This window comes from Anas acuta, chromosome 20 (genome assembly GCF_963932015.1).
Source record: "Anas acuta chromosome 20, bAnaAcu1.1, whole genome shotgun sequence".
Classification (NCBI taxonomy): domain Eukaryota; kingdom Metazoa; phylum Chordata; class Aves; order Anseriformes; family Anatidae; genus Anas; species Anas acuta.
Genome location: NC_088998.1, coordinates 178,223 through 199,700, shown reverse-complemented (window position 1 = coordinate 199,700; position 21,478 = coordinate 178,223). Strand labels below are relative to the sequence as shown.

At 49.1% G+C, this 21,478-nt stretch overlaps 1 protein-coding gene and 1 long non-coding RNA gene across 4 annotated transcripts; one reads left to right on the top strand and one right to left on the bottom strand.

Moving 5' to 3' along the window:
- Positions 1 to 810: 810 nt before the first annotated feature.
- Positions 811 to 12,631, bottom strand: LOC137842613 (mitochondrial carrier homolog 1-like). Of its 2 annotated transcripts, none has more exons than XR_011089120.1 (3): positions 12,435 to 12,619; positions 11,267 to 11,351; positions 811 to 6,035 (listed from the first exon to the last, which is right to left on the bottom strand). XR_011089120.1 is itself a non-coding variant. In XM_068656898.1 (3 exons), exons 1-3 carry the CDS (start codon positions 12,495 to 12,497, stop codon positions 9,930 to 9,932), a joined length of 261 nt encoding a protein of 86 aa, XP_068512999.1. In that variant the 5' UTR covers positions 12,498 to 12,631; the 3' UTR covers positions 8,352 to 9,929. The 2 variants fall into 2 exon arrangements, 1 of the variants encoding a protein (XP_068512999.1); XM_068656898.1 differs by lacking the exon at positions 811 to 6,035 and adding an exon at positions 8,352 to 10,042 and having other exon boundaries at positions 12,435 to 12,631.
- Positions 12,632 to 14,174: 1,543 nt separating this feature from the next.
- LOC137842615 (uncharacterized) lies at positions 14,175 to 20,058 on the top strand. Of its 2 annotated transcripts, XR_011089122.1 has the most exons (3): positions 14,219 to 17,358; positions 19,049 to 19,108; positions 19,674 to 20,058. It is a non-coding gene; the product is annotated as an uncharacterized lncRNA (long non-coding RNA). The 2 variants fall into 2 exon arrangements; XR_011089121.1 differs by having other exon boundaries at positions 14,175 to 17,358; positions 19,049 to 20,058.
- Positions 20,059 to 21,478: the final 1,420 nt, after the last annotated feature.

Here is a 21,478-nt window from a genome sequence, read left to right as displayed (position 1 = left end):
AAACAAGCAAGGTTTAGGTCACCACAAATCAGCTGTGATTTGACAAGGAATATTAATGAGTTTAAAAAAATATTTAAAAAAAAAAAAGCTAGTTCATGTTTCTGAACATGTCTTCAGAGCTCTGCCTGCTCAGGATTTACAGGGATGAAACATTGTGATTCAGTTCATCTGGACCACCCACTTATATACAAACTCAGGCCTAGAGGCTTCCTCAATGTGATGAGCACTTTTGGAAATCTGTATTTGCCTGCTCACTCCTAAAGACAGTGTAGCTGTGACAGATGCTCCAGCTGTGTTTGAATGGTACCTAAAAGCTAACAGATGCTTATATTTATTCTTCACCCAAGAAATATCATGTACACGAGCACACACACAAGACTTGCCTGCTGTTGTGCTGTCAGACACAGGTGACCACAAAAGTCATGTCTCTGCTTCTGCCCTATCTATTTTCTAATCAGGGAGAAGTGACATCAGAAGCACTAGCTCTAAGACACTCCCAGGAAGACATGGTTCAGGTCTCAAAGACAGAGATTCTTCTACACTCAGAAAATGTGCTTAGCAAACCCACCCCGCTCACTGCAAAGGCCTTTGTGTGAAGCACAAAAAACCAGCAACAATTCTCCCACTGAAGAGAAGAGTGAGCATTGAGTGGGCAGTCTCAACTCTTTGAAACGCATTGGGAGGAAAGGTTTCTCCTCACATGCAAACTTTCCTGTCCAGGTTTCAGCTGGGATAGAGTTAATTTTCTTCATAGTAGGTGGTATGGTACTGTGTTTGGATTTAGGATCAGGATAATATTCATAGCAAATATTCATAGCACACCACGTTTTAATTATTGCTGAGCAGTACTTACACAGAGTCAAAGGTCTTTCAGAGATGAACAGGACAGATGGCCCAAACTAGCCAAAGGGCTATTTCACACCATATTGTGTCATGCTGAACAATGAAAGTGGGGGGAGTTGGCCAGGGAGGCTACTGTTGGTCTGGAACTGGCTTGGCATCAGCTGATGAGCAACGGTGACACGCATCACTTACTTGCTTTGTGTATTCATTTTGCTAATATTTCCTTTCCTTTCCTTTCCTTTCCTTTCCTTTCCTTTCCTTTCCTTTCCTTTCCTTTCCTTTCCTTTCCTTTCCTTTCCTTTCCTTTCCTTTCCTTTCCTTTCCTTTCCTTTCCTTTCCTTTCCTTTCCTTTCCTTTCCTTTCCTTTCCTTTCCTTTCCTTTCCTTTCCTTTCCTTTCCTTTCCTTTCCTTTCCTTTCCTTTCCTTTCCTTTCCTTTCCTTTCCTTTCCTTTCCTTTCCTTTTAATTAAACTGTCCTGATCTCAGTACAAGACATTGATTTCTTTTTTTTTTTTTTTTTTTTTTTTTTTTTTAAACGTATAACGTATAACACCCAGACATTTGCCCTGAGGCTGAACAGGTAGTTCTGACAGGGTGTGTGGGATAGTATGGCCAAGCACCTAGAATAGAGGACACCTTCAGTGTTCTGGAATTTCATCTCTGAACAAGAGCAAAATCCCAATAAACTGTTAAAATGTTTGGGAAAAAGTATGCTGTTGCCCTTGCCATTCCAGATAGTCACAAATCACTGCAATGTGCTGGGGCCTTGCCCAAGCCTACCAAGCACTTTTCAACACTATTCAGCACCCTCAATGGGAAAAGGTTTCTGGATGTGATGTCAAAATAGCACACTGGGGCTAATCCAACTCCCATAACAGACACAGTGGCTGTTATGTGTCTGTTTCGATGACAGAAACTGTGGCTCAACCAGAAAACCAACTGGTGTCAGTATCTTTTGCCCCTATAGTCAATAAGAAGAAATAAAAGCAGAAGTCAGCTTGTCTAGTAAGGGAAGAAGATGCTTTTCCTAGGAGAGAACAGGAGGAAGAATTAGAAGAGGCAAACTGCTATGCAGGGCCATTGTGAGAACAGGAGAAGGAAGAAGGCAGAAGGCTTTAAAAAGTCAGAAACCACCTAATCTCAATTCCAGGGCGAGCTGTGAGATATATGAAAAGATTTCAGCTGTCATCCAGGTAAGCACATCATCACCTGGCTGCTCTGATGCAGGGAAAATGGGGACACTAGCCATGAACTAGAGGACAAGGAAGCCAAGCAGCTGAGATCATTCTATAGGGAAAGGGTCATTGACAAAGTGATTGGGAAATGGGAAAGAGCCCTCAGCCTTTGGAAAGGATGGAATGCACTCTTGTCGTATACCAGTGCACTGGCAGTGATGAGCTGGGAAGATGGAGAGGAACCCGCAGTGGATGTAGTGGCCAGCCAACACAAAGAAAATCTCTCTGCTTCCCTATGGACCTGCATATCGGCCATGGAGAAATTGCCCTGAGAGGTCCAGCAACTCAAAGAGAATATATCTTCCTCCCCACTTGTATGGACCAGTATCTCAGCTATTAGGAGTAAGGATTCCTCTGTCCATTGGTTTTGCCTGCAGGACCAGAGGGAGAACATGAGGAAGTGGGATGAGAAAATCTATCTTGACACTATAAGCACAGGTAAGTGAGTTGCAAGAAAAAACAGCAGCAAAAGCAGGGTTCTGCCAGTAAAATTGCTGCTCCAGTTTCCAGCAGGCAGTTCCCCAGAGGAGAAGGGCTGATATTTCTTCCATTCTTAATGAAGGGTCTTCTTGTTTTCATTTACAAGAAGTGGGTAAAAGATGCTATGACCAAGACTAGGGGAGCCCTGCCTTCGATCAGGTGGAGGAAAGGGACAACCAGGTTTATTGGAATATTTTGATTCAATGACCTGGCACATCAGACCCCGAGGAGTATAAGGCTGAAGTGAGACTAACTGGCAGTGCAAGGCAGAAGCACACCATTGTGACTTGTGCAGAAGCTTCATGGCATAGACCCAGGAGAGGACCCAGAAGAGTACCAGTAGGCCCTGGCACAGCTGCTTTGGAATGGAGAAGACCGAATTACTGTCTACTTTGGCCAGTCTCTCAGAGTACCCTTCTCTTCAGAGGGACTTGGACAGGATGGATTGATGGGCAAAGGCTGATGGGATGAAGCTGAACATGTCTAAGTGCCAGGTCCTGCACTTTGGTCAGAACAACCCTATGCAGTGCTATAGGCTTTGGGGGAAAGTGGCTGGAAAGCTGTGCAGAGGAAAAGGATCTGGGGGTGTTGGTTGATACTCATCTGCCTAAACATGAGCCAGCAGTGTGCCCAGGTGGCCAAGAAGGCTGACAACATCCTGGCTTGTATCAGGAAGCAGGGAGGTGCTCATTCCCCTTTACTCAGCTCTGGTGAGGCTGCACCTCAAGTACTCAGTTTTGGGCTCCTCACTACAACATCGAGGCCCTGGAATGTGTCCAGAGAAGGGCTACAAAGCTGGTGAAGGGCCTGGAACACAAGCCCTGTGATAAGCAGCTGAGGGAACAGGGGTTGTTTAGTCTGGAGAAGAGGAGGCTTGGGGAGGCCTTATTGCTCTCTACAACTACATGAAAGGAAGGTGTGGGGAGCTGGGGGTTGGCCTCTTCTCACAGCTAACTAGTGATAGGACTAGAGGGAATGGCCTCAAGTTGCATCACAAGAGGTTTTGTCTGGAAATTAGGAGACATCTCTTCTCAGAAAGAGCAGTCAGGCATTGGAACAGGTTGCCCAGGGAGGTGGTAGAGTCACCAACCCTGGGGGTGTTTAAGGAAAAGTTCAATGTGGTGCCTAGGGACGTGGTTTACTGGATGACATTTGTAGTAGGGTGATGGTTGGACCAGATAATCTTAAGGGCCTTTTCCAACCTTAATGATTCTATGATTCTGTGGAGAGGACCATGGTGGCAGCCAGATTTCTGTGCTGCAGCCTGTGAAGAAGCCCACTCCAGGAGGAAGAGATCTGGGGGGAACTGTGGCCCATAGGGGACTTGTGTCAGAACAGTTTGCTTTTGAAGGATGGACCCCGTGTTATATTTGGAGAAGTTCTTGAAGAACTGGTGCCTGTGTGAAGTCCATGCAGGATCAGTTTGGGAAGGATGGCATCCTGTGGGAGAAACCCCACAATGGAAAAGAGACAGAGAGTGACCGTGAAGACTGTAAAGTGTTATGTATTGACTGCAGCCCCCCTTCCCTGTTCCCCTGTGCAGTTCAGAGGGAAGGATGTAGAAAAGGGTGGATGGGGGAAGCTGTTTTTAGTTTTTCACTGCTCTAGCTTTTTAGCAATAGTTGCTAACAAGTTGCTAATTGCATTAATGTCCCTATATTGAATCCTGAGGCCCTTGAGTCTTTTCCATTGTATTTTCTTCCCCTTTCCTTTTGAGGAGGAGGAGTGAGAGAGCAGTTATGGTAGGGGTTGTGCTCCATACTTGCATAAATCTCATGAAAAGTTTGGAGATTCATTTCCTTTTCCCCTGCCAAGGAAAGTGAGGAGAAATGCCACCCAAAAACATCTTTCACTGGATGATAATAAAACAACAAAGAGAGGTATACAGATAGAAAAAATAATCATAAAGCTTTCTGCAAGCCTATCCTACAAGATACGCAAGATATGAACAAAGCAGGCTTAACAATTCATGCTGTCCAAACTCACAGTTAACTGAGACAGGATTGCCCAGCTGTGCTGGTCTCCCAGAACCTTGTTGTGCCGTAGTGTTTTGGCAGTGCTAGGGTTCCATTGAACACCATGTCTTGTTCTTTCCCTGTGGTGTGTCTGGGCTGGGACATGGTCAGATGGTTTGCATGCACTTAACTTACCTGCTTCCTGGTGTGCTCTCTCTTTGCTTTTGCACCAGTGTTCACAGGGCTTGGATGTGCGTATTGATTGTGGCTCACTAAGCATAGCTCAAGACACCCAGCATGTGCTTTGATTTTTGTGACTCTGGTATTGCCAGGCTGAGGACATCACTTTTAGAAGCTATTCTCTGTTTCATTGGTTTTCTCTCTTTTAAATGCTCCTCCTCTTTTTCCGGGAGTGCATCCTTTCCAAGGTGGATATCAGGTGCTGCTCCAAAGTTGGATCCCCAAGATTTTAATGGCAAAATGCCAAGAGCCTTACACTGCACTCAAAGAATACTGAATTTCCTTTGGAAAGCCGTACACAACTGTACTCTGAGCTTTGTCGCACCCCAAAACCTAAGACCTAAACAGAACCCTCACACCAGGCAAAGTGCACTGCAGCTTACTGTCAAGGAGCACCAGAGCTCAGCCCTCCTCCGTGACTGCACCTTTGATTTTGTCACCCTGGCATTGCCAGAGCGAATATATATTCTCCAATATATTGGTTTTCTTTTTTGTTAATGCTTCTCCTCTTCTTCAGGAGTCCATCCTTTCTGAAGTGGACATCAAGTGCTGCTCTGAAGTTGGGACCGTGACCTTTTAATGGCAAAGTGGCAAGAACCTTACACTGCAGTCAAGGAGACCTGAAATTCATTTAGCAAGCGTTATGCATCCCCCCCCCTCCCATTAGGTCTCTGCAATTTCCTTCCAAATCTTTCCCTCCCCTAATACTCACCCTAACCTTAGATTAAAGCTACCTAAGCTACCTAGGAAATGCTGATGATGACAGCCTTTTGTGAGACCACAACTGGCAGCCTTAGTACAGTCCTCCATACAACAGGACTCTGAGCTTTGTCTGAGCTTCTGAAAACCTATGCCCTAAACAGACCCCCACCCCTGCCCCGGGCAAAGCACACTGCAGCAAAAGGCCAAGAATTGTTTTGCCAAGGGAAAGCCTTGCTGTGCTGTAGTGTTGTGGCAGTGTTAGGGTTCTGTTGAACACCACGGCTTGTTCCTTCCTTGTGGTGTGTCCAGGCTGGGACCTGGCCAGATGGTTTGGGTGTAATTAATTTACTGCTTCCTGGTGTGTTCTCCTTTCGCTTTTCGCAGGACCCTGACCCTATGCAAATTGTACTGTAGCTAGCCTCGCCAGAGTGCCAGAGCTCTGCTCTTCTCCCCAACTGTAGCTTTGATTGCGTTGCTCTTGCATTGCCAGCCTGATTCCATCACTTTTACAAGCGTTTCTCCGGTTAATTTTATTTTTTGAAACCATCTCTTCCAGGAGCCGAGGCAAGATGGCTGCTGTTCTGAAACGATAAAATTAAAAATGGGGTCACTTGTGGTATTGAGAGATGGGTGCTAATGGTGGCAGAAGAATGATTATCTTTTAATTTTTTTTGTTAGTGCTGAAATGCAGCATCCAACATGGGATGTTGCGACCCAAACTGCCTCTGGCAAGGTGAATGATGAACAGATGTAGCAGTTATTTTTTGGGGTGCTGTAGTCACTGCAGTTATTTTACTACATAAAATACAGTAAAAATCCTGTTTGCATTGTAGGGGTGCTGTATCTGGCTTATGAGGGCAGAGAGAATCATCTGCCTCGGGGGCAGGTGAGCAGCTGCGGTAAGGGAGTGGATGAGAGTAACTGTGCTAGGGGTGCTGTGGCTTTGGCTGCTACCTCAGCCTGTGCTTTTTTTCCTCTTTGGCAGGTGTCTCACACAGCCTCAGAGGGGCACACTGCACACTGAAGAGCAGTGTGAGAAGGTGGGCTGGTCATCAGCTAGGTTGGAGCAGAATGGCTAAGTAGTGCAAGGTGAGAAAGGTCTCCCTCTTGCTTTGCAGGTGGCATGACAGGCTCTCAACTGATGTCACTGAGGATTTGAGGCAAGGCCAGAGAGCAGCAAGGAGCGGCACGTGCAACAGCACTTCCAAGCACTGCGTTTGCTTTCTCTTTTATTCACCAGGTGCTGTGGCCAAGGTGGGCTGTGACATCAGTCTTTAGAATTGGTCTTCTATAATTACCACATACCTTCTGGGAAGGGTGCTGTAGCAGATAAAGTCTGCATGGGTCAGGGAACAAGGGAAAGCATTCAGATTTTGCAGGTTTTAGCTAACCCAGGGTGTATGCTGTATATCAACCATAAGGACAGGACTGAGTGAGGGAGTATGAGGATGGGACAACACTAAAAGATAAGGGAAGAAAAGACTTCATACACACAGATAATAAAACAAGCAAGAACTGGCTTGGACTGTTGAAGTCTGTGCCACCCTGTGGTTTTACCTACGTGACCATGGAGAGGACTTCAGAAAAAGGGATGGAAAATCTAGCAGGACACTAGAGGCATGGGTATGTGAGTTGCAAGGGAAAACAAACAAACAAACAGGAAAAAGGGGTTCAAGGGGTTCTCTGAGGACCTTGGTGCTCCAATTTCCAGTGGGCAGTACCCAGTCTTCTGGACGTCTGGTACACCGGCCCCGACTCCCTGGGGCCCCGAGGAGGACCCTGGGCGCTGGCCCTGGTCCCAGGGCTCCGCAGTGATGCCTGAGCCCCTATGCTGCTGAGCTCTTGGGGCCCCGCGGAGGCGCCCAGGCGCTGACTCCCGCCAAGGTCCCAGAACCTGCAGCAGACCTCGGGCACCCACCCACAGACCCCGTGGCGCACCCTGGGCTCCGACTCCTGCTGAGCCTCTGGACCCAGAGGTGGACCCAGGGCGCCAAATCCCACCTGGGGGGCTTGGGAGCAGCTTGTACACTGTAGGTGCCTCCTTCTGGCGGAGGGGTGGGAGCTCTTTGTGTACCTTTGGAGCCTGTGTAAGGGTGGGGGAGGGGTGGGTGGGGATGGAACGTGACCTTCTGTCTTACATACCCTTGTATAACCACAAGTCTAAGAAAACCAGAGTGGTTAACGTGTATAGTTCTTGTATCTTGCAAAGGAATGGTCCAGCAATTTGGATCAACAGGGGATAAGAGAACGAAGGGGTTTCAGAATAACTGCTATTACAACTGTTGCATGGGACACTATGCAAGTCTCTGACATCCAGCCAAGATGGACAGAGAAGGACCTGGAAAAAGCCTGTGAGGAAGACTATGAGCTTTCAGCATGAGAGACCCCCAGAGGGACCACCGGAGACAGATAACGCATGCACCAGTGGGAGGGTTCGGATTCCAGGAACTAATTATAATAACCCTTCCTTTTCTAGAAGTAGTAACGAATATGTATTAGCCTAGGAGCATAAAAACCAGCCACCTGATGTAACTGGTGTGCGTATTGGTGGAGCAGAGACTCCAGGCGCACCCAGCACTGCTTGCTTACCTCTATTCATTTAATGAATTGTAAACTTTAATTGTTACCCTATTTTGGACTCAGTCACTTGTTACAGCTGGGACCACCCTATGGGTGGAAGCTGTCAGGAGAGCCTGGGACACCACGGTATGGTGCCACGAGGTTGGTGGTCAGTGGCGCCCTGGGGCAGGAAGAATCGGGAGGGGGTGAGGCGGCGGGTGGTCGGAGGCTTTTGTGGAAAGGGCCCTTGTGTGGGGCGGGGATGGTGCATTAGGAGGAACCTTGACTACCTGCAGATAGGGGCAGGCAGCAACCTTTAGAAGTCCAGGAGAGGAAAATGCCAAGCCCTACCCCAAGGGAGGAACAAATTTATTCACCAGCACTGGCTATTTGGATACTAAATAAGCATTTCTTCATGGCAGGGCTGGTTAGATATTAGAAAAGGCTGCCTGGCGAAGTGCTAAGAGTCCTTAAACGCTGCCCAGCATCCAGCAGCGTGGGGGCTGGCCATGCCTTGAAGCGGGATGCTGCTGTCAGGTGGTTCGGGGTCCAGCAATCTGCGCAATCTGAGGACTGGTCTCAGGCGACAAGGGGGCATGCTGTCTCTTGTCCCGGGGGTCTGGCCTCGATCAGTGCAAGAGTCGATCCTCAAGCCTCTGGGCTCCGGTTTGGGTGACGCGAGTGTTATCCACACCTGCGTCCGGGGCCAACATTGAGCGGCTCGTGGACGGCGGTCGCAGGGACCGGGTGTCCGGTCTCGGGCAGCATGGGGACTGGCAGTGCCTTGACCCGTGGTGCTGCTGTGGGGCAGTTTGGGTACTGGCAATCCTGCAATCTGAGTACTGGTCTCGGGTGGCAAGGGGTCATGCTATCCTGTGTCCCAGGGGTCCAGCCTCGACCAGTGCTGAAGCTGACCATCCCGAGCCTCTGGGCTCTGGTTTGGGCGATGTGAGTGCTATCCACTCCTGCGTCCGGGGCCAACCTTGGGCGGCTGGTGGACAGCGGTCCTGAGGACTGGGTGTCCGGCCTCGGGCTGCGTAGGGGTTGGCCATGCCTTGAAGTGGGATGCTGCTATCGGGCGATTCGGGGACAGGCGGTCCACCAATCTGCGCACTTGTCTTGGTTGGCAAGGGGGCATGCTGTCCCGTGTCCTGTGGGTCCGTCATCGATCGGTATGTGGGCCAGCCTTGCTGTGAAGAATGAGGCTGTAGTCTGCCTGCTCGGGGACTTTAGTCCGGCCACGGGCTGGGCGGGGGCCGACTGTCCTGTGTCCCGGGGGTCCATCCTCGGGCGCCGTGGATGCCGGCCGTGCCATGAAGTACGGCTGTTGTCCCCCTGCTCGGGGACTGGCTGTCCCAGAGACTAGAGGTTCGGTTCCATGAGGAGCGGCGGCCGGCCGTCCCGAGCTCCCAGTTGCGTCCATCCAGAGGCACGGGATCTGACCGTCCCGAGCCCCTGGACTACAGTCTTAGACGACGCGTGTCCTAGCCACACCGCGGTACAGGTCCGACTTAGGTGGGCTTGGGGACGGTGGTCCCGTGTGCGGGAGTTTGGCCTCGTGCGGCGCGGGGTCTGTCCCTTGCTCCTGGGCTCCGGTCTTGGGCGACGCGTATGCTCTCCGTACTGGGCTCCAGGGCTGACTTCGGGCAGTTTGGGGACGGCGATCCTGGGACACGGGTGTCCGGCCATGGGCTGGGCGGGGGCTGGCTATCCCGTGTCCCGGGGGTCCGTCCCCGGGTGCCATGGATGCCGGCTGTGCCGTGAAGCAGGAGGCTGTTGTCCCCCTGCTCGGGGACTGGCCGTCCCGGAGACCGGGGTTCGGTCCCGTGCGGAGCGGAGGCCGGCCTTCCCGAGCTCCCGGTTGCCTCCATCCGGAGGCACGGGATCTGACTGTCCTGAGCCCCTGGGCTACGATCCTAGGCGATGCGTGTGCTAGCCTCACTGGGGTCAGGGTCGACTTCGGGCGTTTCGGGGATGGCGATCCCGGGACATGGGTGTCTGGCCACGGGCTGCGCGGGATACAGCCAACCTGTGGAGAGTACCCTGCCTCACTTCAGCATTCAACTGAAACCACACTGGAGCTTTGGAAGTCACAGCAACTGCTCTGCAGTCCTGCCACAAATGTTTTATTATAAAACTCTAAATAAATTTAATATAGGTTGCAAAGAAACCTTAACTATTCTTTGTCACATCTGTCTAAACTGGAAGGATGAGTGCATCCTTCGACTGTTTTGCTTACCTGAAAGGGCTACGCGGCAGTCTGGACTGAACTAAGGTAGGGTGGGATAATCTCTTGTGTTGCGTGTTGTGACCTTCTCCCTCTGCCCTGCAGGGTCAGAGTCAGGGTAAATAAAGACCTTGCAAAGTCAGATTCTGCTCCTGCCCTGCCACCTTCTCCCAGGCAGGTTTACAGATAAAAATAAAAGCCAAAGGAGCCGATCTGTCCCTGGTATAACAGGGTGGAATACAACCCACTGTGAGCTTGCAGGTACTGACTGTTCCTCCTCCCCATCTTCTGCTGTCCCGAGTGAAGGCAGTGCCCATCTCCCTCATGCAGTGCTGTAAATCTACTTGGAAAATGCATCATCTTCCAAAGCACAGCACTGGAGCATTTCCAGCTCTGGGTGTCCCAGCTTGCAGTGTTTTTGTACTGCTCCTGCTCTTGGCTCTTCACCCTCAAGTACTGCTGTCTGATTTGGGGATTGGCCCCATTTAACTCTCAGGGCTCACCTTCCCCAAAGTGATGCACACCTGTGAAAGTACCTCCTACTTTCAGGCAGTATTCACCTGCCTCTCCTGTGCTGCAGCCACAAAGAAAGAAATATATTACCTTCCCCTTTCATAGTATTTTTGTCCCTTTAGGGCTCCACCTACAATACAAATGAGCTGGGCAGAAGGCCAAGTTATTGCAGTGCTGTTCTGTAGCAAAGAAACACGATACACTATCTCTAATACATGCAAAACCCTCCACCAAACAAACCTACATCATACAAACCCCCACTGCACTCTCAGCTATGGAAGCAAGTCAGTGCAACATGCCATAGGAGGGGGATGCAGACTGGGCCACAACTTTCTTGTCTCTGCCTCGTAACAACAGGTACATCTGATGGCTGTGCAACTGGTGGTAGCATATAACGTCTAACTGCAGCCTCAGAATGAGACCACGGATGCTGCTGGGAAGGTGGAAGAGCAGCTGGACACTGGATCCAGCATTTCACTTAGCATGTGTGGGCTGGCCTGGAGGAATACTCACCATAGGTAAAGAAGCCAGGCAGGTACAGTACTTTCTTTCCCAGCACGTTTCTTCCAATGGTTGGAGGTAGTGGCTCATGCCCAACCTGCAGGAGAAACCCCATGAGCAGGTTCCCAAAACAGTTCTGGCATTCCTGAACCTGACAGACCACATGGCCTTGATTCCATCTTCCTGAGCTGCTGAAGTGCCACGTCCCACTCAGTTACCATATGATACATGGGGGTCCCATGACATGGGCTGTCCCCTTCCTATTAAACAGGGTCTCTGGAGAACAGGGGTCCTCGTCGCTCTCATTTTATAGCAGTTACCATTACAGAGGGGTTCTCAGGATACTGTGGATCCTCAACCCCCCATTGTACAGGAATGTCTCATCTTTTATTATATAGGAGTCCCCACTGCATAGGTATCCTCATCTGTCCCATTTTATATGGGTCCCCACCTGCTGTCATAAAAAGGGGTCTCAGTTCTTCTCTTTTAAAGAAGTCCCCACTGCACATGTGGTCTTTGTCCCTTCATTATATATGATTTTCTGTTTCCTGTCCTACAGAGTCCCTGTCACTGAAAGTATTCTCATCCTCCTAATATATAAGGCTCCCTGTTTTATAGGTACCCTCATCCTCCCAATTATATGTAGGTCCCCCACTCTGACATAGGGATCCCCATTAGAGAGGGTGCCATCCTCTGTTATACAGGTGGACCCTGGGCAATGGGGCCCCCTCATTACCCCATTATGCAGGTGCCGCTTTCCCCACTATCTAGGTTGATGTACACACAAGACGCCCTTATCTCCTCAGTCAAACAGGGATCCCTCTCCCCAGCCGTACAGAGGTCCGTTATAACCCTGGTACACGCGGGGTTTGCCCTCCCGTGGCACTCCCTGAGCGCCCCGCTCCCCTTCGCAACGCGGTCCCCGTTGCACAGAGGCCTCGGCTGGGGCAGTGCAGCACAGTCCCTCCTTACACGGGGTGTCCTCACCCCCCCGTACGCTGCGGTCCCCGTGCCGGGGGTCCCTCCTGCCCCGTTCAACCCCCGCTTAGAGGGGGTCCCGGTGCGCGGGGCACGCCCTGCCCCGTCACACAGGGGGCCCGGAACCCCTCCTCACACAGGCCCTCCTCGGACCCCCCCACGCGGGGGTTCGCCCCTCACCGCCCCGCAGTCGGCCCCGGACCTGGACGAGCAGCTTGACGTAGAGCAGCGGGTGGCTGGCAGCGGCGAGCCCGGCGCCCAGCATCACGAACAGGCCCTCAGCGCCCTCGGCCCGGCCCGGCCCGGCCCCGGCCTCGCCCCGGGGCCGCCGCCAGGGGGCGTCAGCGCCTCCAGGGGCAGCGGCGCCGCGTCCGCCATGGCCCCGCCACCACCGCGCCTGCGCCGCGGGTGCAGCTCCCCGAGAGGGGAGGGAGGAGGGGGAGGGCACGGGCGGGACCATGGCGGGAGAGGCAGAGGGGCCGCGGGCGGGACCATGGGCGGGGTGGGGGGAGGCAACGCGGCGGAGGCTCGGCAGCGGCCCGGCAGCGCCGCGCGGCGGCTGGCGCCGTAGGTGCGGCTTGAGGAGGCCGCGACGGGGCCGCGCAGGGGCGGCTGCGGCGCGCCAAGAGGCTGGCCCCAGCGCGCTGTCCACCCGCGGGCTCCTGTCCCTTCGCACCAGAGCAGCCCTGGAGGGCCAGGGAGCCTCCGCTCCGCTCCGCTCCCTCGCAGCCCGCTCGCGGCCCCTCGCAGTGCCGGGCCCCGCGGGGGCTGCCCCGGCACAGCCCCGCCGCCGCTGGCTTGCCGCGGGCCGGCACGTGTAGCGGGCTCGTGGCATTGCAGCTGTTATATATGGAGTGGTAATTCGTGTCGAGAAAATGGTTGACATTAATAAAGAAGGGGGAGATTTGGGAGTGTGGCCATGGGGGTCGGAAAGCCCCTGTGGTTGATGATAATATCAGACTCTTAATGATGAGGCCATCAGGAATGTAAAAGAGTTTAGAGGGAACCAAGAAGGTTGATTCAGGAGACACCATGCAGTCTCAGGTTGCTTGTTCTCTGTAATACACAATAAATGTTTGTTCATTGTCTTTTGTAAAAACAAGGAGTTCTGTTTGAGGAGCGGGAGTTGTGAAAACTCCCTGCTGAAGTAAGGAGCTGTATAATGCTTAGCTAGACACTATGAAAATTCCTTTGCTTAATGTAACAAAACAAAAGAACCCTCTCCCCTTCTCTCCTTCTGCATCTCAGTAGCGTCTTTTGTTCAAAAAACACTGCTGCAAAGTTCATGTAACCATCTCCTGATAAGTTGTTAAACTAGTGTATCAACATCCTGCCTTCCTGTCTCACGCTGGGCCAACATGACCAAATAAAGAAAGAAGTTGAACCACAACGCCGAGGAAGACTACGGCCTTCATCTTCACGACCACCAGAGGGACAGAGACGACCCCCTAGCAACAGTGCGCGCAGTCGCAGAACATACCCGGACGTGCTGCGTAATCCTGAAATCACCAAGATATAAAAAGGGACCCTGGGGGGGGTGAGGTGCGCGCCGTTGGCGGAGCCAAGACTCCCCGGCCGCCCAGCGCTGTTTTGCTTGCTGTTGCTTACTCAATAAATTCCTTTCTATTATTAATGCAATGCTCTCTGAAAATTAATTAAGGGGGCAACTTATAACAAATCTGGTGCCGTGACTCGGATGAAGGCAATCTGATTGAAAGACCTTCGGAGGGGGCGCCCCGCTGATTTCAGCGGCCTTCGCTAGGACTACTTTCATTCAAATCCTTCACCGACGAACCCTAAATTCGGCAGCAAGCAAATAAAGCCGGCAACCCCTAGTAATCTTTGTGCACGAAGACCGAACGAAGACTCAGGAGTGAGTAAGTATAGGCCGGTGATCCGTTCGGTTGGGGTTGGGTATCCTGGAGCGTAGCATTGTGAGACGTCCAATTGCGGACGAAGCGAGTGCGGACCCCTTGGTAGTGCGGTTCCCACATCCCGCGAGGGACTGGGCCACGAAAAGGGGGAAGTGATTTGTGTGTGTGTGTGTGAAGGCGCTCCAGAAGATGGGACAGAAGAAGAGTAAGCCTTCTGGTCCCATGGGCGGGGTAATGTCTGATGTTAGGTTACCCCGGGATTAATGATTAAAAATTGGGAGGATTCCCCTTTTAGGCGGGGAAGCAATAAAGTAAAAATGATACATTATTGTGTTGAAGTTTGGGGTGGTAAACAGATTCGAGGAGACCACCTTTACTGGCCTGTATTTGGGTCCTTTGAAGATTGGGTTTGCCAGGCCCTGAATATTTATGTAAACTCAAAGGAACCTTTTAGTTTGGAAGAAAGTGAATATGCACATTTGTGGATCAGCTCAGAAACTCGAGCCAATTTATATCCTCTAAAAAAAAAAGGAGGGAATGGGAGGCACAAGAAAAACCAAAAATTAGAGATCCCAGCCCCACTGCCTCCCTATATTTCACCACCACCATCTGCAGCCCCTCTGACTCCCGGGCTTCCTAATCCGCAACCCCAGGGAGACTCTGATAGCGACTCTGACTCTAGCGCTCAGGGACCAGTGACTAGGAATATGTGGCCGTCCACATTAACTCCGGGGACGTCCGAGATTTTAAGAAAGACAGGAGGAGGGTAAGCGAGCTTTAATGGCAACTGGCATAATGTTTCCAGCTGCTGAGGAATAATTCTAACTGGAATAATAACTGTACATTGTATATTGTATATATACTAGCCCGGGCATTTTTGTTAAAGTGTTCTTTTATACCTATGTTAATATGTAAATATGTAAATATAAGAACTGCCATTGAGGTGTATGTCTAAGGGAACAAAATTTGCCCAGGCATATTATCGGCTCATCAGGTTTAAATGTTCCCAGTGTAATTGTCTACAGGCAATTAATTTACAGTGGTCTGATTTTACTTGTGTATCTATATATTGTGGATTTTGGAGGGATTGGGATTGACTAGTAAAGAGCTTCTAGGAAAACGGTGGAATATTAACCACTGTAGATTACAATAGGAAAAATTCAAAGCAAAGAAATCCTGAGGAAAAGCCCCCTAGGATGTATACTAACACATTGGAGGGATATAGTGGGATGAGAGGGTACAGAGAGTAAAAGAACCCTTATCAAATATTGTAATCAGTGGTGGCCACTTTATAAACTAGAGGATGGAGCGGAGTGGCCCCTAAATGGAAGTATTAATTATAACACCATATTACGGTCAATGTTGTTTTTGTGGAAAGAAGGAAAACAGGATGAAATGTTGTATATTGAGGTTGTTTCAGCATCTTGGAGGGAAAAGGTACGGAATTAAGTTGGCCCCTGACTGAGCCTTTGATGTTGGCATTAGAAAAGTAAAGGCTAGAGAAAGATAAAGGAAGTGTTAAAAGGTTTGTTGAAAGTGTTAAAGGTATTCGAAGTTGTATGAGCAGGGAAAGGTGATGTAGGCATTATCTAAGTAACAGTCTAGAAGTTTTGGTATATTTGCATATTTGCTGTGGTGTTTGTTCAGTTTCCCAAGCATCGGGGAGGGGGGAACAGCCTGCTCCACCAGGGGCCTCTCCAGCGGCCACAGGGGGGCTTCGGCTCCAGCGCCTGGAGCGCCTCCTCCCCCTCCTTCTGCACTGACTTTGGTGTCTGCGGGGGGGTTTCTCGCTCTCCCAACTGCTGTTGAGCAGCAGCTTTTTGTTTGTTTCTTTGTTTGTTTGTTTGGATTGGCTCTGGGCAGCAGTGGGCCCCTTTAGGGCCAGATGAAATTGTCCCTTGTCTACCACGGGGAGGTTTCTGTTTTTTGTTTTTGTTTTTGTTTTTGTTTTTTCATGGGGGCTGCCACTGCAGTTTCCCACCCCCACATCCCTCACACCCCCGAACCTTGCCATCAAACCCAATACACTGGGGCAGCTAAGTCATTACTGACTTGTAAAGTATCAGGGATTAAATTAACAAATGAAACCCTAAATGTGATAGGGGTAGAAGGGACTGGGATAACAGTGCCACTTTTGGGGGATACCAAGCTGAGACTAGGGGATAAAATGATCACTGGGCAATTATTGTATGTATCCAAGGCAGAGACTAACTTGTTGGGAAGGGATTTGATGATTAAATTGGGCATTCAACTAGTAAATTGTTAGACTAGAATAACAGTGTTATTAATGGAGTGCTCTCTGGCCCTGAGAGCAAACATACATGTATATTCACCTCTGACTGGAAAGACCCTGAAATGGGTGCGGAAGCAACAATATAGGTGGACAATTTTACATCAGGGCTATACAGGGCCACCTATCTATTTGGGTAAATTCTAAAAAAGATTTTGGAGCAATTACAACCTCCCAAGGAGGTATTAATATTACAAATATGTGGATCATTTTAAGGAAAATCAATACTCCCCGATGGGAGAGAAATGCTGAATAAAGTGATAATGAGGCAAATATTAACTGTTTTACATCAGAAGAGTCATTGGGAGGTGCAAGCAATGTGTGATGTTGTTCTAAGAAAGCATGTCTATGTAGGAATATATACTTTAGAGAAGCACACATGCAGAGGATGTACTATATGTCAAAAGGTAAATAACAAGGCCTTCTGTAACCTGTCTAGAGGGGGACGGGAGCCAGGGTTTTGACCTTTCCAAAGTATACAGGTAGACTTTACTGAGTTACTTGTTTGTCGTAATTGACCATGTGACTGGATGGGTGTAAAGCTTTACTGCAAGGGTTAAAGCAGGCCTTAGAGATTGAGTGGGATTTTCACAGCCCCTGGCACCCCTCCTCTTCTGGAAAGGTAGAGCGAATGAATGGTGAAATTAAGAAACAACTAACAAAACTTGTGCTGGAAACTAAGGCTTCTTGGGTAAAATGCTTACCCCTTGCACTGTTAAACATATGGACACAGCCCAGAACTGATGTAGGAATTTCTCCTTTTGAAATGCTATATGGTATACCCTATGACTTGGAATTGCCACTTGATCACCCTCAATTCTAATTAAGACTTGGAAAGAGACTGCTTTAACACCACGATGGGGAAGGCCCCTATGTTGTTTTGCTTACCACAGAAACGGCTGTTCGAACTGCGGAGAAAGGATGGACGCATGCCAGCCGTGTGAAAGGACCAATCCGGGAAGGTAAATGGGAGGCAGCTCCAGGCCCTGACGACTTGAAGCTGACACTAAGACGGACTCGATAAGTATTGTGTATTATCTGTGTATCGTGGGAAGGGGAGGAGGCCCTGTTTCAAAGGCTCCCTAGTAGGTTCCCCTGAAGAACACTGCTGCTGCCAAGAAGAACCGATACCTTGTAGTTCGCTGCAACCGAACTGACAAGCGAGGCAGAGAAGTGAAAACGGTGGGGGACTGAGGGGCCGACAATTTAGATGGGCTCCAACCACTCCTATGATACATGGGAGTCAGTATCATCATTTTGGTCAGCTATGGGTCTGCGCATCCCCATCAGCCTTTTAAATGGAGCTTGATCAGATGGAAGGATCAATTCGTCATCCAGCAAACGACAGCGGGTGCTCCCAGTTTCCGCATCACATTATGTGACCTGGTGTCAGTGCAGCCATGCTTTAACCGATCAGGATTTTATTTCTGCCCAAGTTCTAACCCAGGAAAGGGGTACTGTAATTACCCGAACATGTATTATTGTGCATACTGGGGGTGTGAAACCATTGCTATGGACTGGACACTCGGGGCTGGTCGGAATAAATTCTTACAAGTGGGATATGGGCCGCAAGGTTGTAACCAACAAGCAGGTCCCCGTTACAGGTGGTGAGGGCATGGTATAGGGTATACAGGAACCTTCCATGGAAATAAAGAAATTTGCAAGGTTCTATATATAAATATAACAAACTTGGATGATACTAGCTGGGTACTAGGAAAAATGTGAGGTGTCAGATTTTACAAACACAGAACAGATAGGGGAGGACTCATACTAATAAAAAGGAGGATGCCGATAGGCCCCAGGCAGTAGGACCAAATGAGGTATTGTCAGAAAATGTCCAGGGAATCCAGCCTGTGGAAAATACTACACTTCCAAGCCTCAGCAGCCCTACGAGCTCAGGTAAAGCCGAGAATGGTAACATAGCTGAGAATAACATATGGGGGGGTCATGAATGCCAGCTACCAATTATTAAACAAAACAAACCCAAATGTAACAAAACACTGTTGATTATGCTTTAGTATAAGGCCTTCATATTATGATGCTATCGGGAATCCTGGGGAGCCCACCCGCACAAACGAGAACAACCCTCTACAATGCAGCTGGGGAAAAGACATAAGGGTAACACTAACACAAGTCACTGGAGGTGGTAGGTGTGTGTGCACGGTTCCTAGTGGGAAGTGTCACCTACGTAATATCATGGAGAATGGAAAACAATCAGCCGAGTGGTTAATCCCAGCCAACAACGCTAGGTGGGTTTGTTTGTGAGTGGACATAACTCCTTGTCTATCACTAAAACTCTTTAATGCGTCTCGTGATTTCTGTATACAGGTGATAATTATACCAAGGATTCTATACCACCCTGAGGATTATATGTACACCCAGACACAGTGGAAAGTCATCATCTGGAAAGACGGGAACCATTCATGGCTCTAACTTTGGCCACCCTAATAATCCTGGGAGGAGCTGGAGTGGGAACCAGGGTAGCCTCATTGGTTAAACAAAATCAAGAATTTACTTCCTTATGCATTGCTGTGGACGAGGACCTGACCCAAATTGAACAATCCATTTCGGCCCTGGAAAATCTATCAGGTTGCTTTCAGAGGTAGTGTTACAAAATCATAGGGGATTAGATTTGGTATTTTTTTACAACAGGACGGGCTGTGTGCAGCCCCGAAAGAGGAATGCTGTGTGTATGCTGATCACACTGGAGAGGTAAGAGATACAATGGCAAGACCCAGGGAAGGGTTGAAAAAAAAAAAAAAAAAAAAAAGGAAACGGGAGAATGAAGCCCGACAGAGCTGGTACGAATCTTGGTTTAATTATTCACCTTGGCTTACTACTTTATTATCAACAATAACAGGACCTTTGTTGTTCTTAATAATAGCACTAACTTTTGAACCATGTATTTTTAATAAATTGATTGCGATTGTAAAGGGACATTTAGAAGCGGCACATTTAATGCTCATACATGCCAGATACGAGCCAATAAGTACCAATGAAGGAATGGAGGAAACATTAGTTCTTAGTAGCCAGGCATTGCCGAAATTCAATGAACAAAATGAGTAACTAAAAGAAAAAGGAGGGATTGTAATACACAATAAATGTTTGTTCATTGTCTTTTGTAAAAACAAGGAGTTCTGTTTGAGGAGCGGGAGTTGTGAAAACTCCCTGCTGAAGTAAGGAGCTGTATAATGCTTAGCTAGACACTATGAAAATTCCTTTGCTTAATGTAACAAAAAAAAAGAACCCTCTCCCCTTCTCTCCTTCTGCATCTCAGTAGCCTCTTTTGTTCAAAAAACACTGCCGCAAAGTTCATGTAACCATCTCCTGATAAGTTGTTAAACTAGTGTATCAACATCCTGCCTTCCTGTCTCACGCTGGGCCAACATGACCAAATAAAGAAAGAAGTTGAACCACAACGCCGAGGAAGACTACGGCCTTCATCTTCACGACCACCAGAGGGACAGAGACGACCCCCTAGCAACAGTGCGCGCAGTCGCAGAACATACCCGGACGTGCTGCGTAATCCTGAAATCACCAAGATATAAAAAGGGACCCTGGGGGGGGTGAGGTGCGCACCGTTGGCGGAGCCGAGACTCCCCGGCCGCCCAGCGCTGTTTTGCTTGCTGTTGCTTACTCAATAAATTCCTTTCTATTATTAATGCAATGCTCTCTGAAAATTAATTAAGGGGGCAACTTATAACATTCTCCACTGTGAGAAACACTCCGTAGCCAATAACTTAGGCTCAGGCGAGGATCTCACTGAAGTAGTAATTTATTCGCGATTGCAATGGCGGGCGCCCCACAAGCAGGAGAGAGCACATCTACTAGTTCTGATTCAAAGATCGAAGCCGAAATTCCTTTAAGTGGTATATTCTTTATTGCAGCGCTGGATGCACGGGGGATCTCTCCACCTATCGTGCATACCCAAAGCGGAAAGCAGTCTTGAATTTATACAATCAATCTATCAATATTCTACAAGCGCCTATACATATGCATTACCTATCCCCGCCTTCCCTCGCTAATTAGCCTTTTGGCACCTTGCGCCTGCGTAGAGCCTCCCAAGAATTGTGGGCAGGGGTCTTTGGGACGTGGGCAGGGGTCTTTGGGAGGAAGACCCCGAGTCTTCCTCACAGTGTACTTTTCACCTTTGGTCAGGAATCTGCTGAATTGGTGTTATAAGTTGCCCCCTTAATTAATTTTCAGAGAGCATTGTATTAACCATAGAAAGGAATTTATTGAGTAAGCAACAGCAAGCAAAACAGCGCTGGGTGGCCGGGGAGTCTCGGCTCCGCCAACGGTGCGCACCTCACCCCCCCCAGGGTCCCTTTTTATATCTTGGTGATTTCAGGATTACGCAGCACGTCCGGGTATGTTCTGCGACTGCGCGCACTGTTGCTAGGGGGTCGTCTCTGTCCCTCTGGTGGTCGTGAAGATGAAGGCCGTAGTCTTCCTCGGCGTTGTGGTTCAACTTCTTTCTTTATTTGGTCATGTTGGCCCAGCGTGAGACAGGAAGGCAGGATGTTGATACACTAGTTTAACAACTTATCAGGAGATGGTTACATGAACTTTGCAGCAGTGTTTTTTGAACAAAAGAGGCTACTGAGATGCAGAAGGAGAGAAGGGGAGAGGGTTCTTTTGTTTTGTTACATTAAGCAAAGGAATTTTCATAGTGTCTAGCTAAGCATTATACAGCTCCTTACTTCAGCAGGGAGTTTTCACAACTCCCGTTCCTCGAACAGAACTCCTTGTTTTTACAAAAGACAATGAACAAACATTTATTGTGTATTACAATTGGCACGTTTCTTAATTGCGAGAGCTGGTTGTTGCCAATTCTTCCGTTTGTTGTATCTTTATAATGAATTCCAATGTCCAATTTTGAGATTTATAGTCCTTACATTTGTTTCTCTGTCCGTCTGCCGCTTCCTTATCATGAGTTCCAGTGTCTTGTTTCGAGATACACAGTCCATGTCTGGGGATTGTCCTTGCCTCCCCAATGCCTCCCCAATACCTCCTTAATCAGTTCCAAAACACAGTTTAGATAGCTTTTGATGGCAGGACCCTCCCCTGTTTCCCCACTGA

Excerpts from the sequence above, each read along its gene's own strand:
- LOC137842613 (XM_068656898.1), bottom strand. The coding sequence starts at position 12,497 with ATGCTGGGCGCCGGGCTCGCCGCTGCCAGCCACCCGCTGCTCTACGTC. Across the intron at positions 11,352-12,434 it reads ACGTCAAGCTGCTCGTCCAG|GTTGGGCATGAGCCACTACC; the intron begins GTCCGGGGCCGA and ends TTTCTCCTGCAG. Across the intron at positions 10,043-11,266 it reads GCCTGGCTTCTTTACCTATG|GTTGGCTGTATCCCGCGCAG; the intron begins GTGAGTATTCCT and ends TACTCTCCACAG.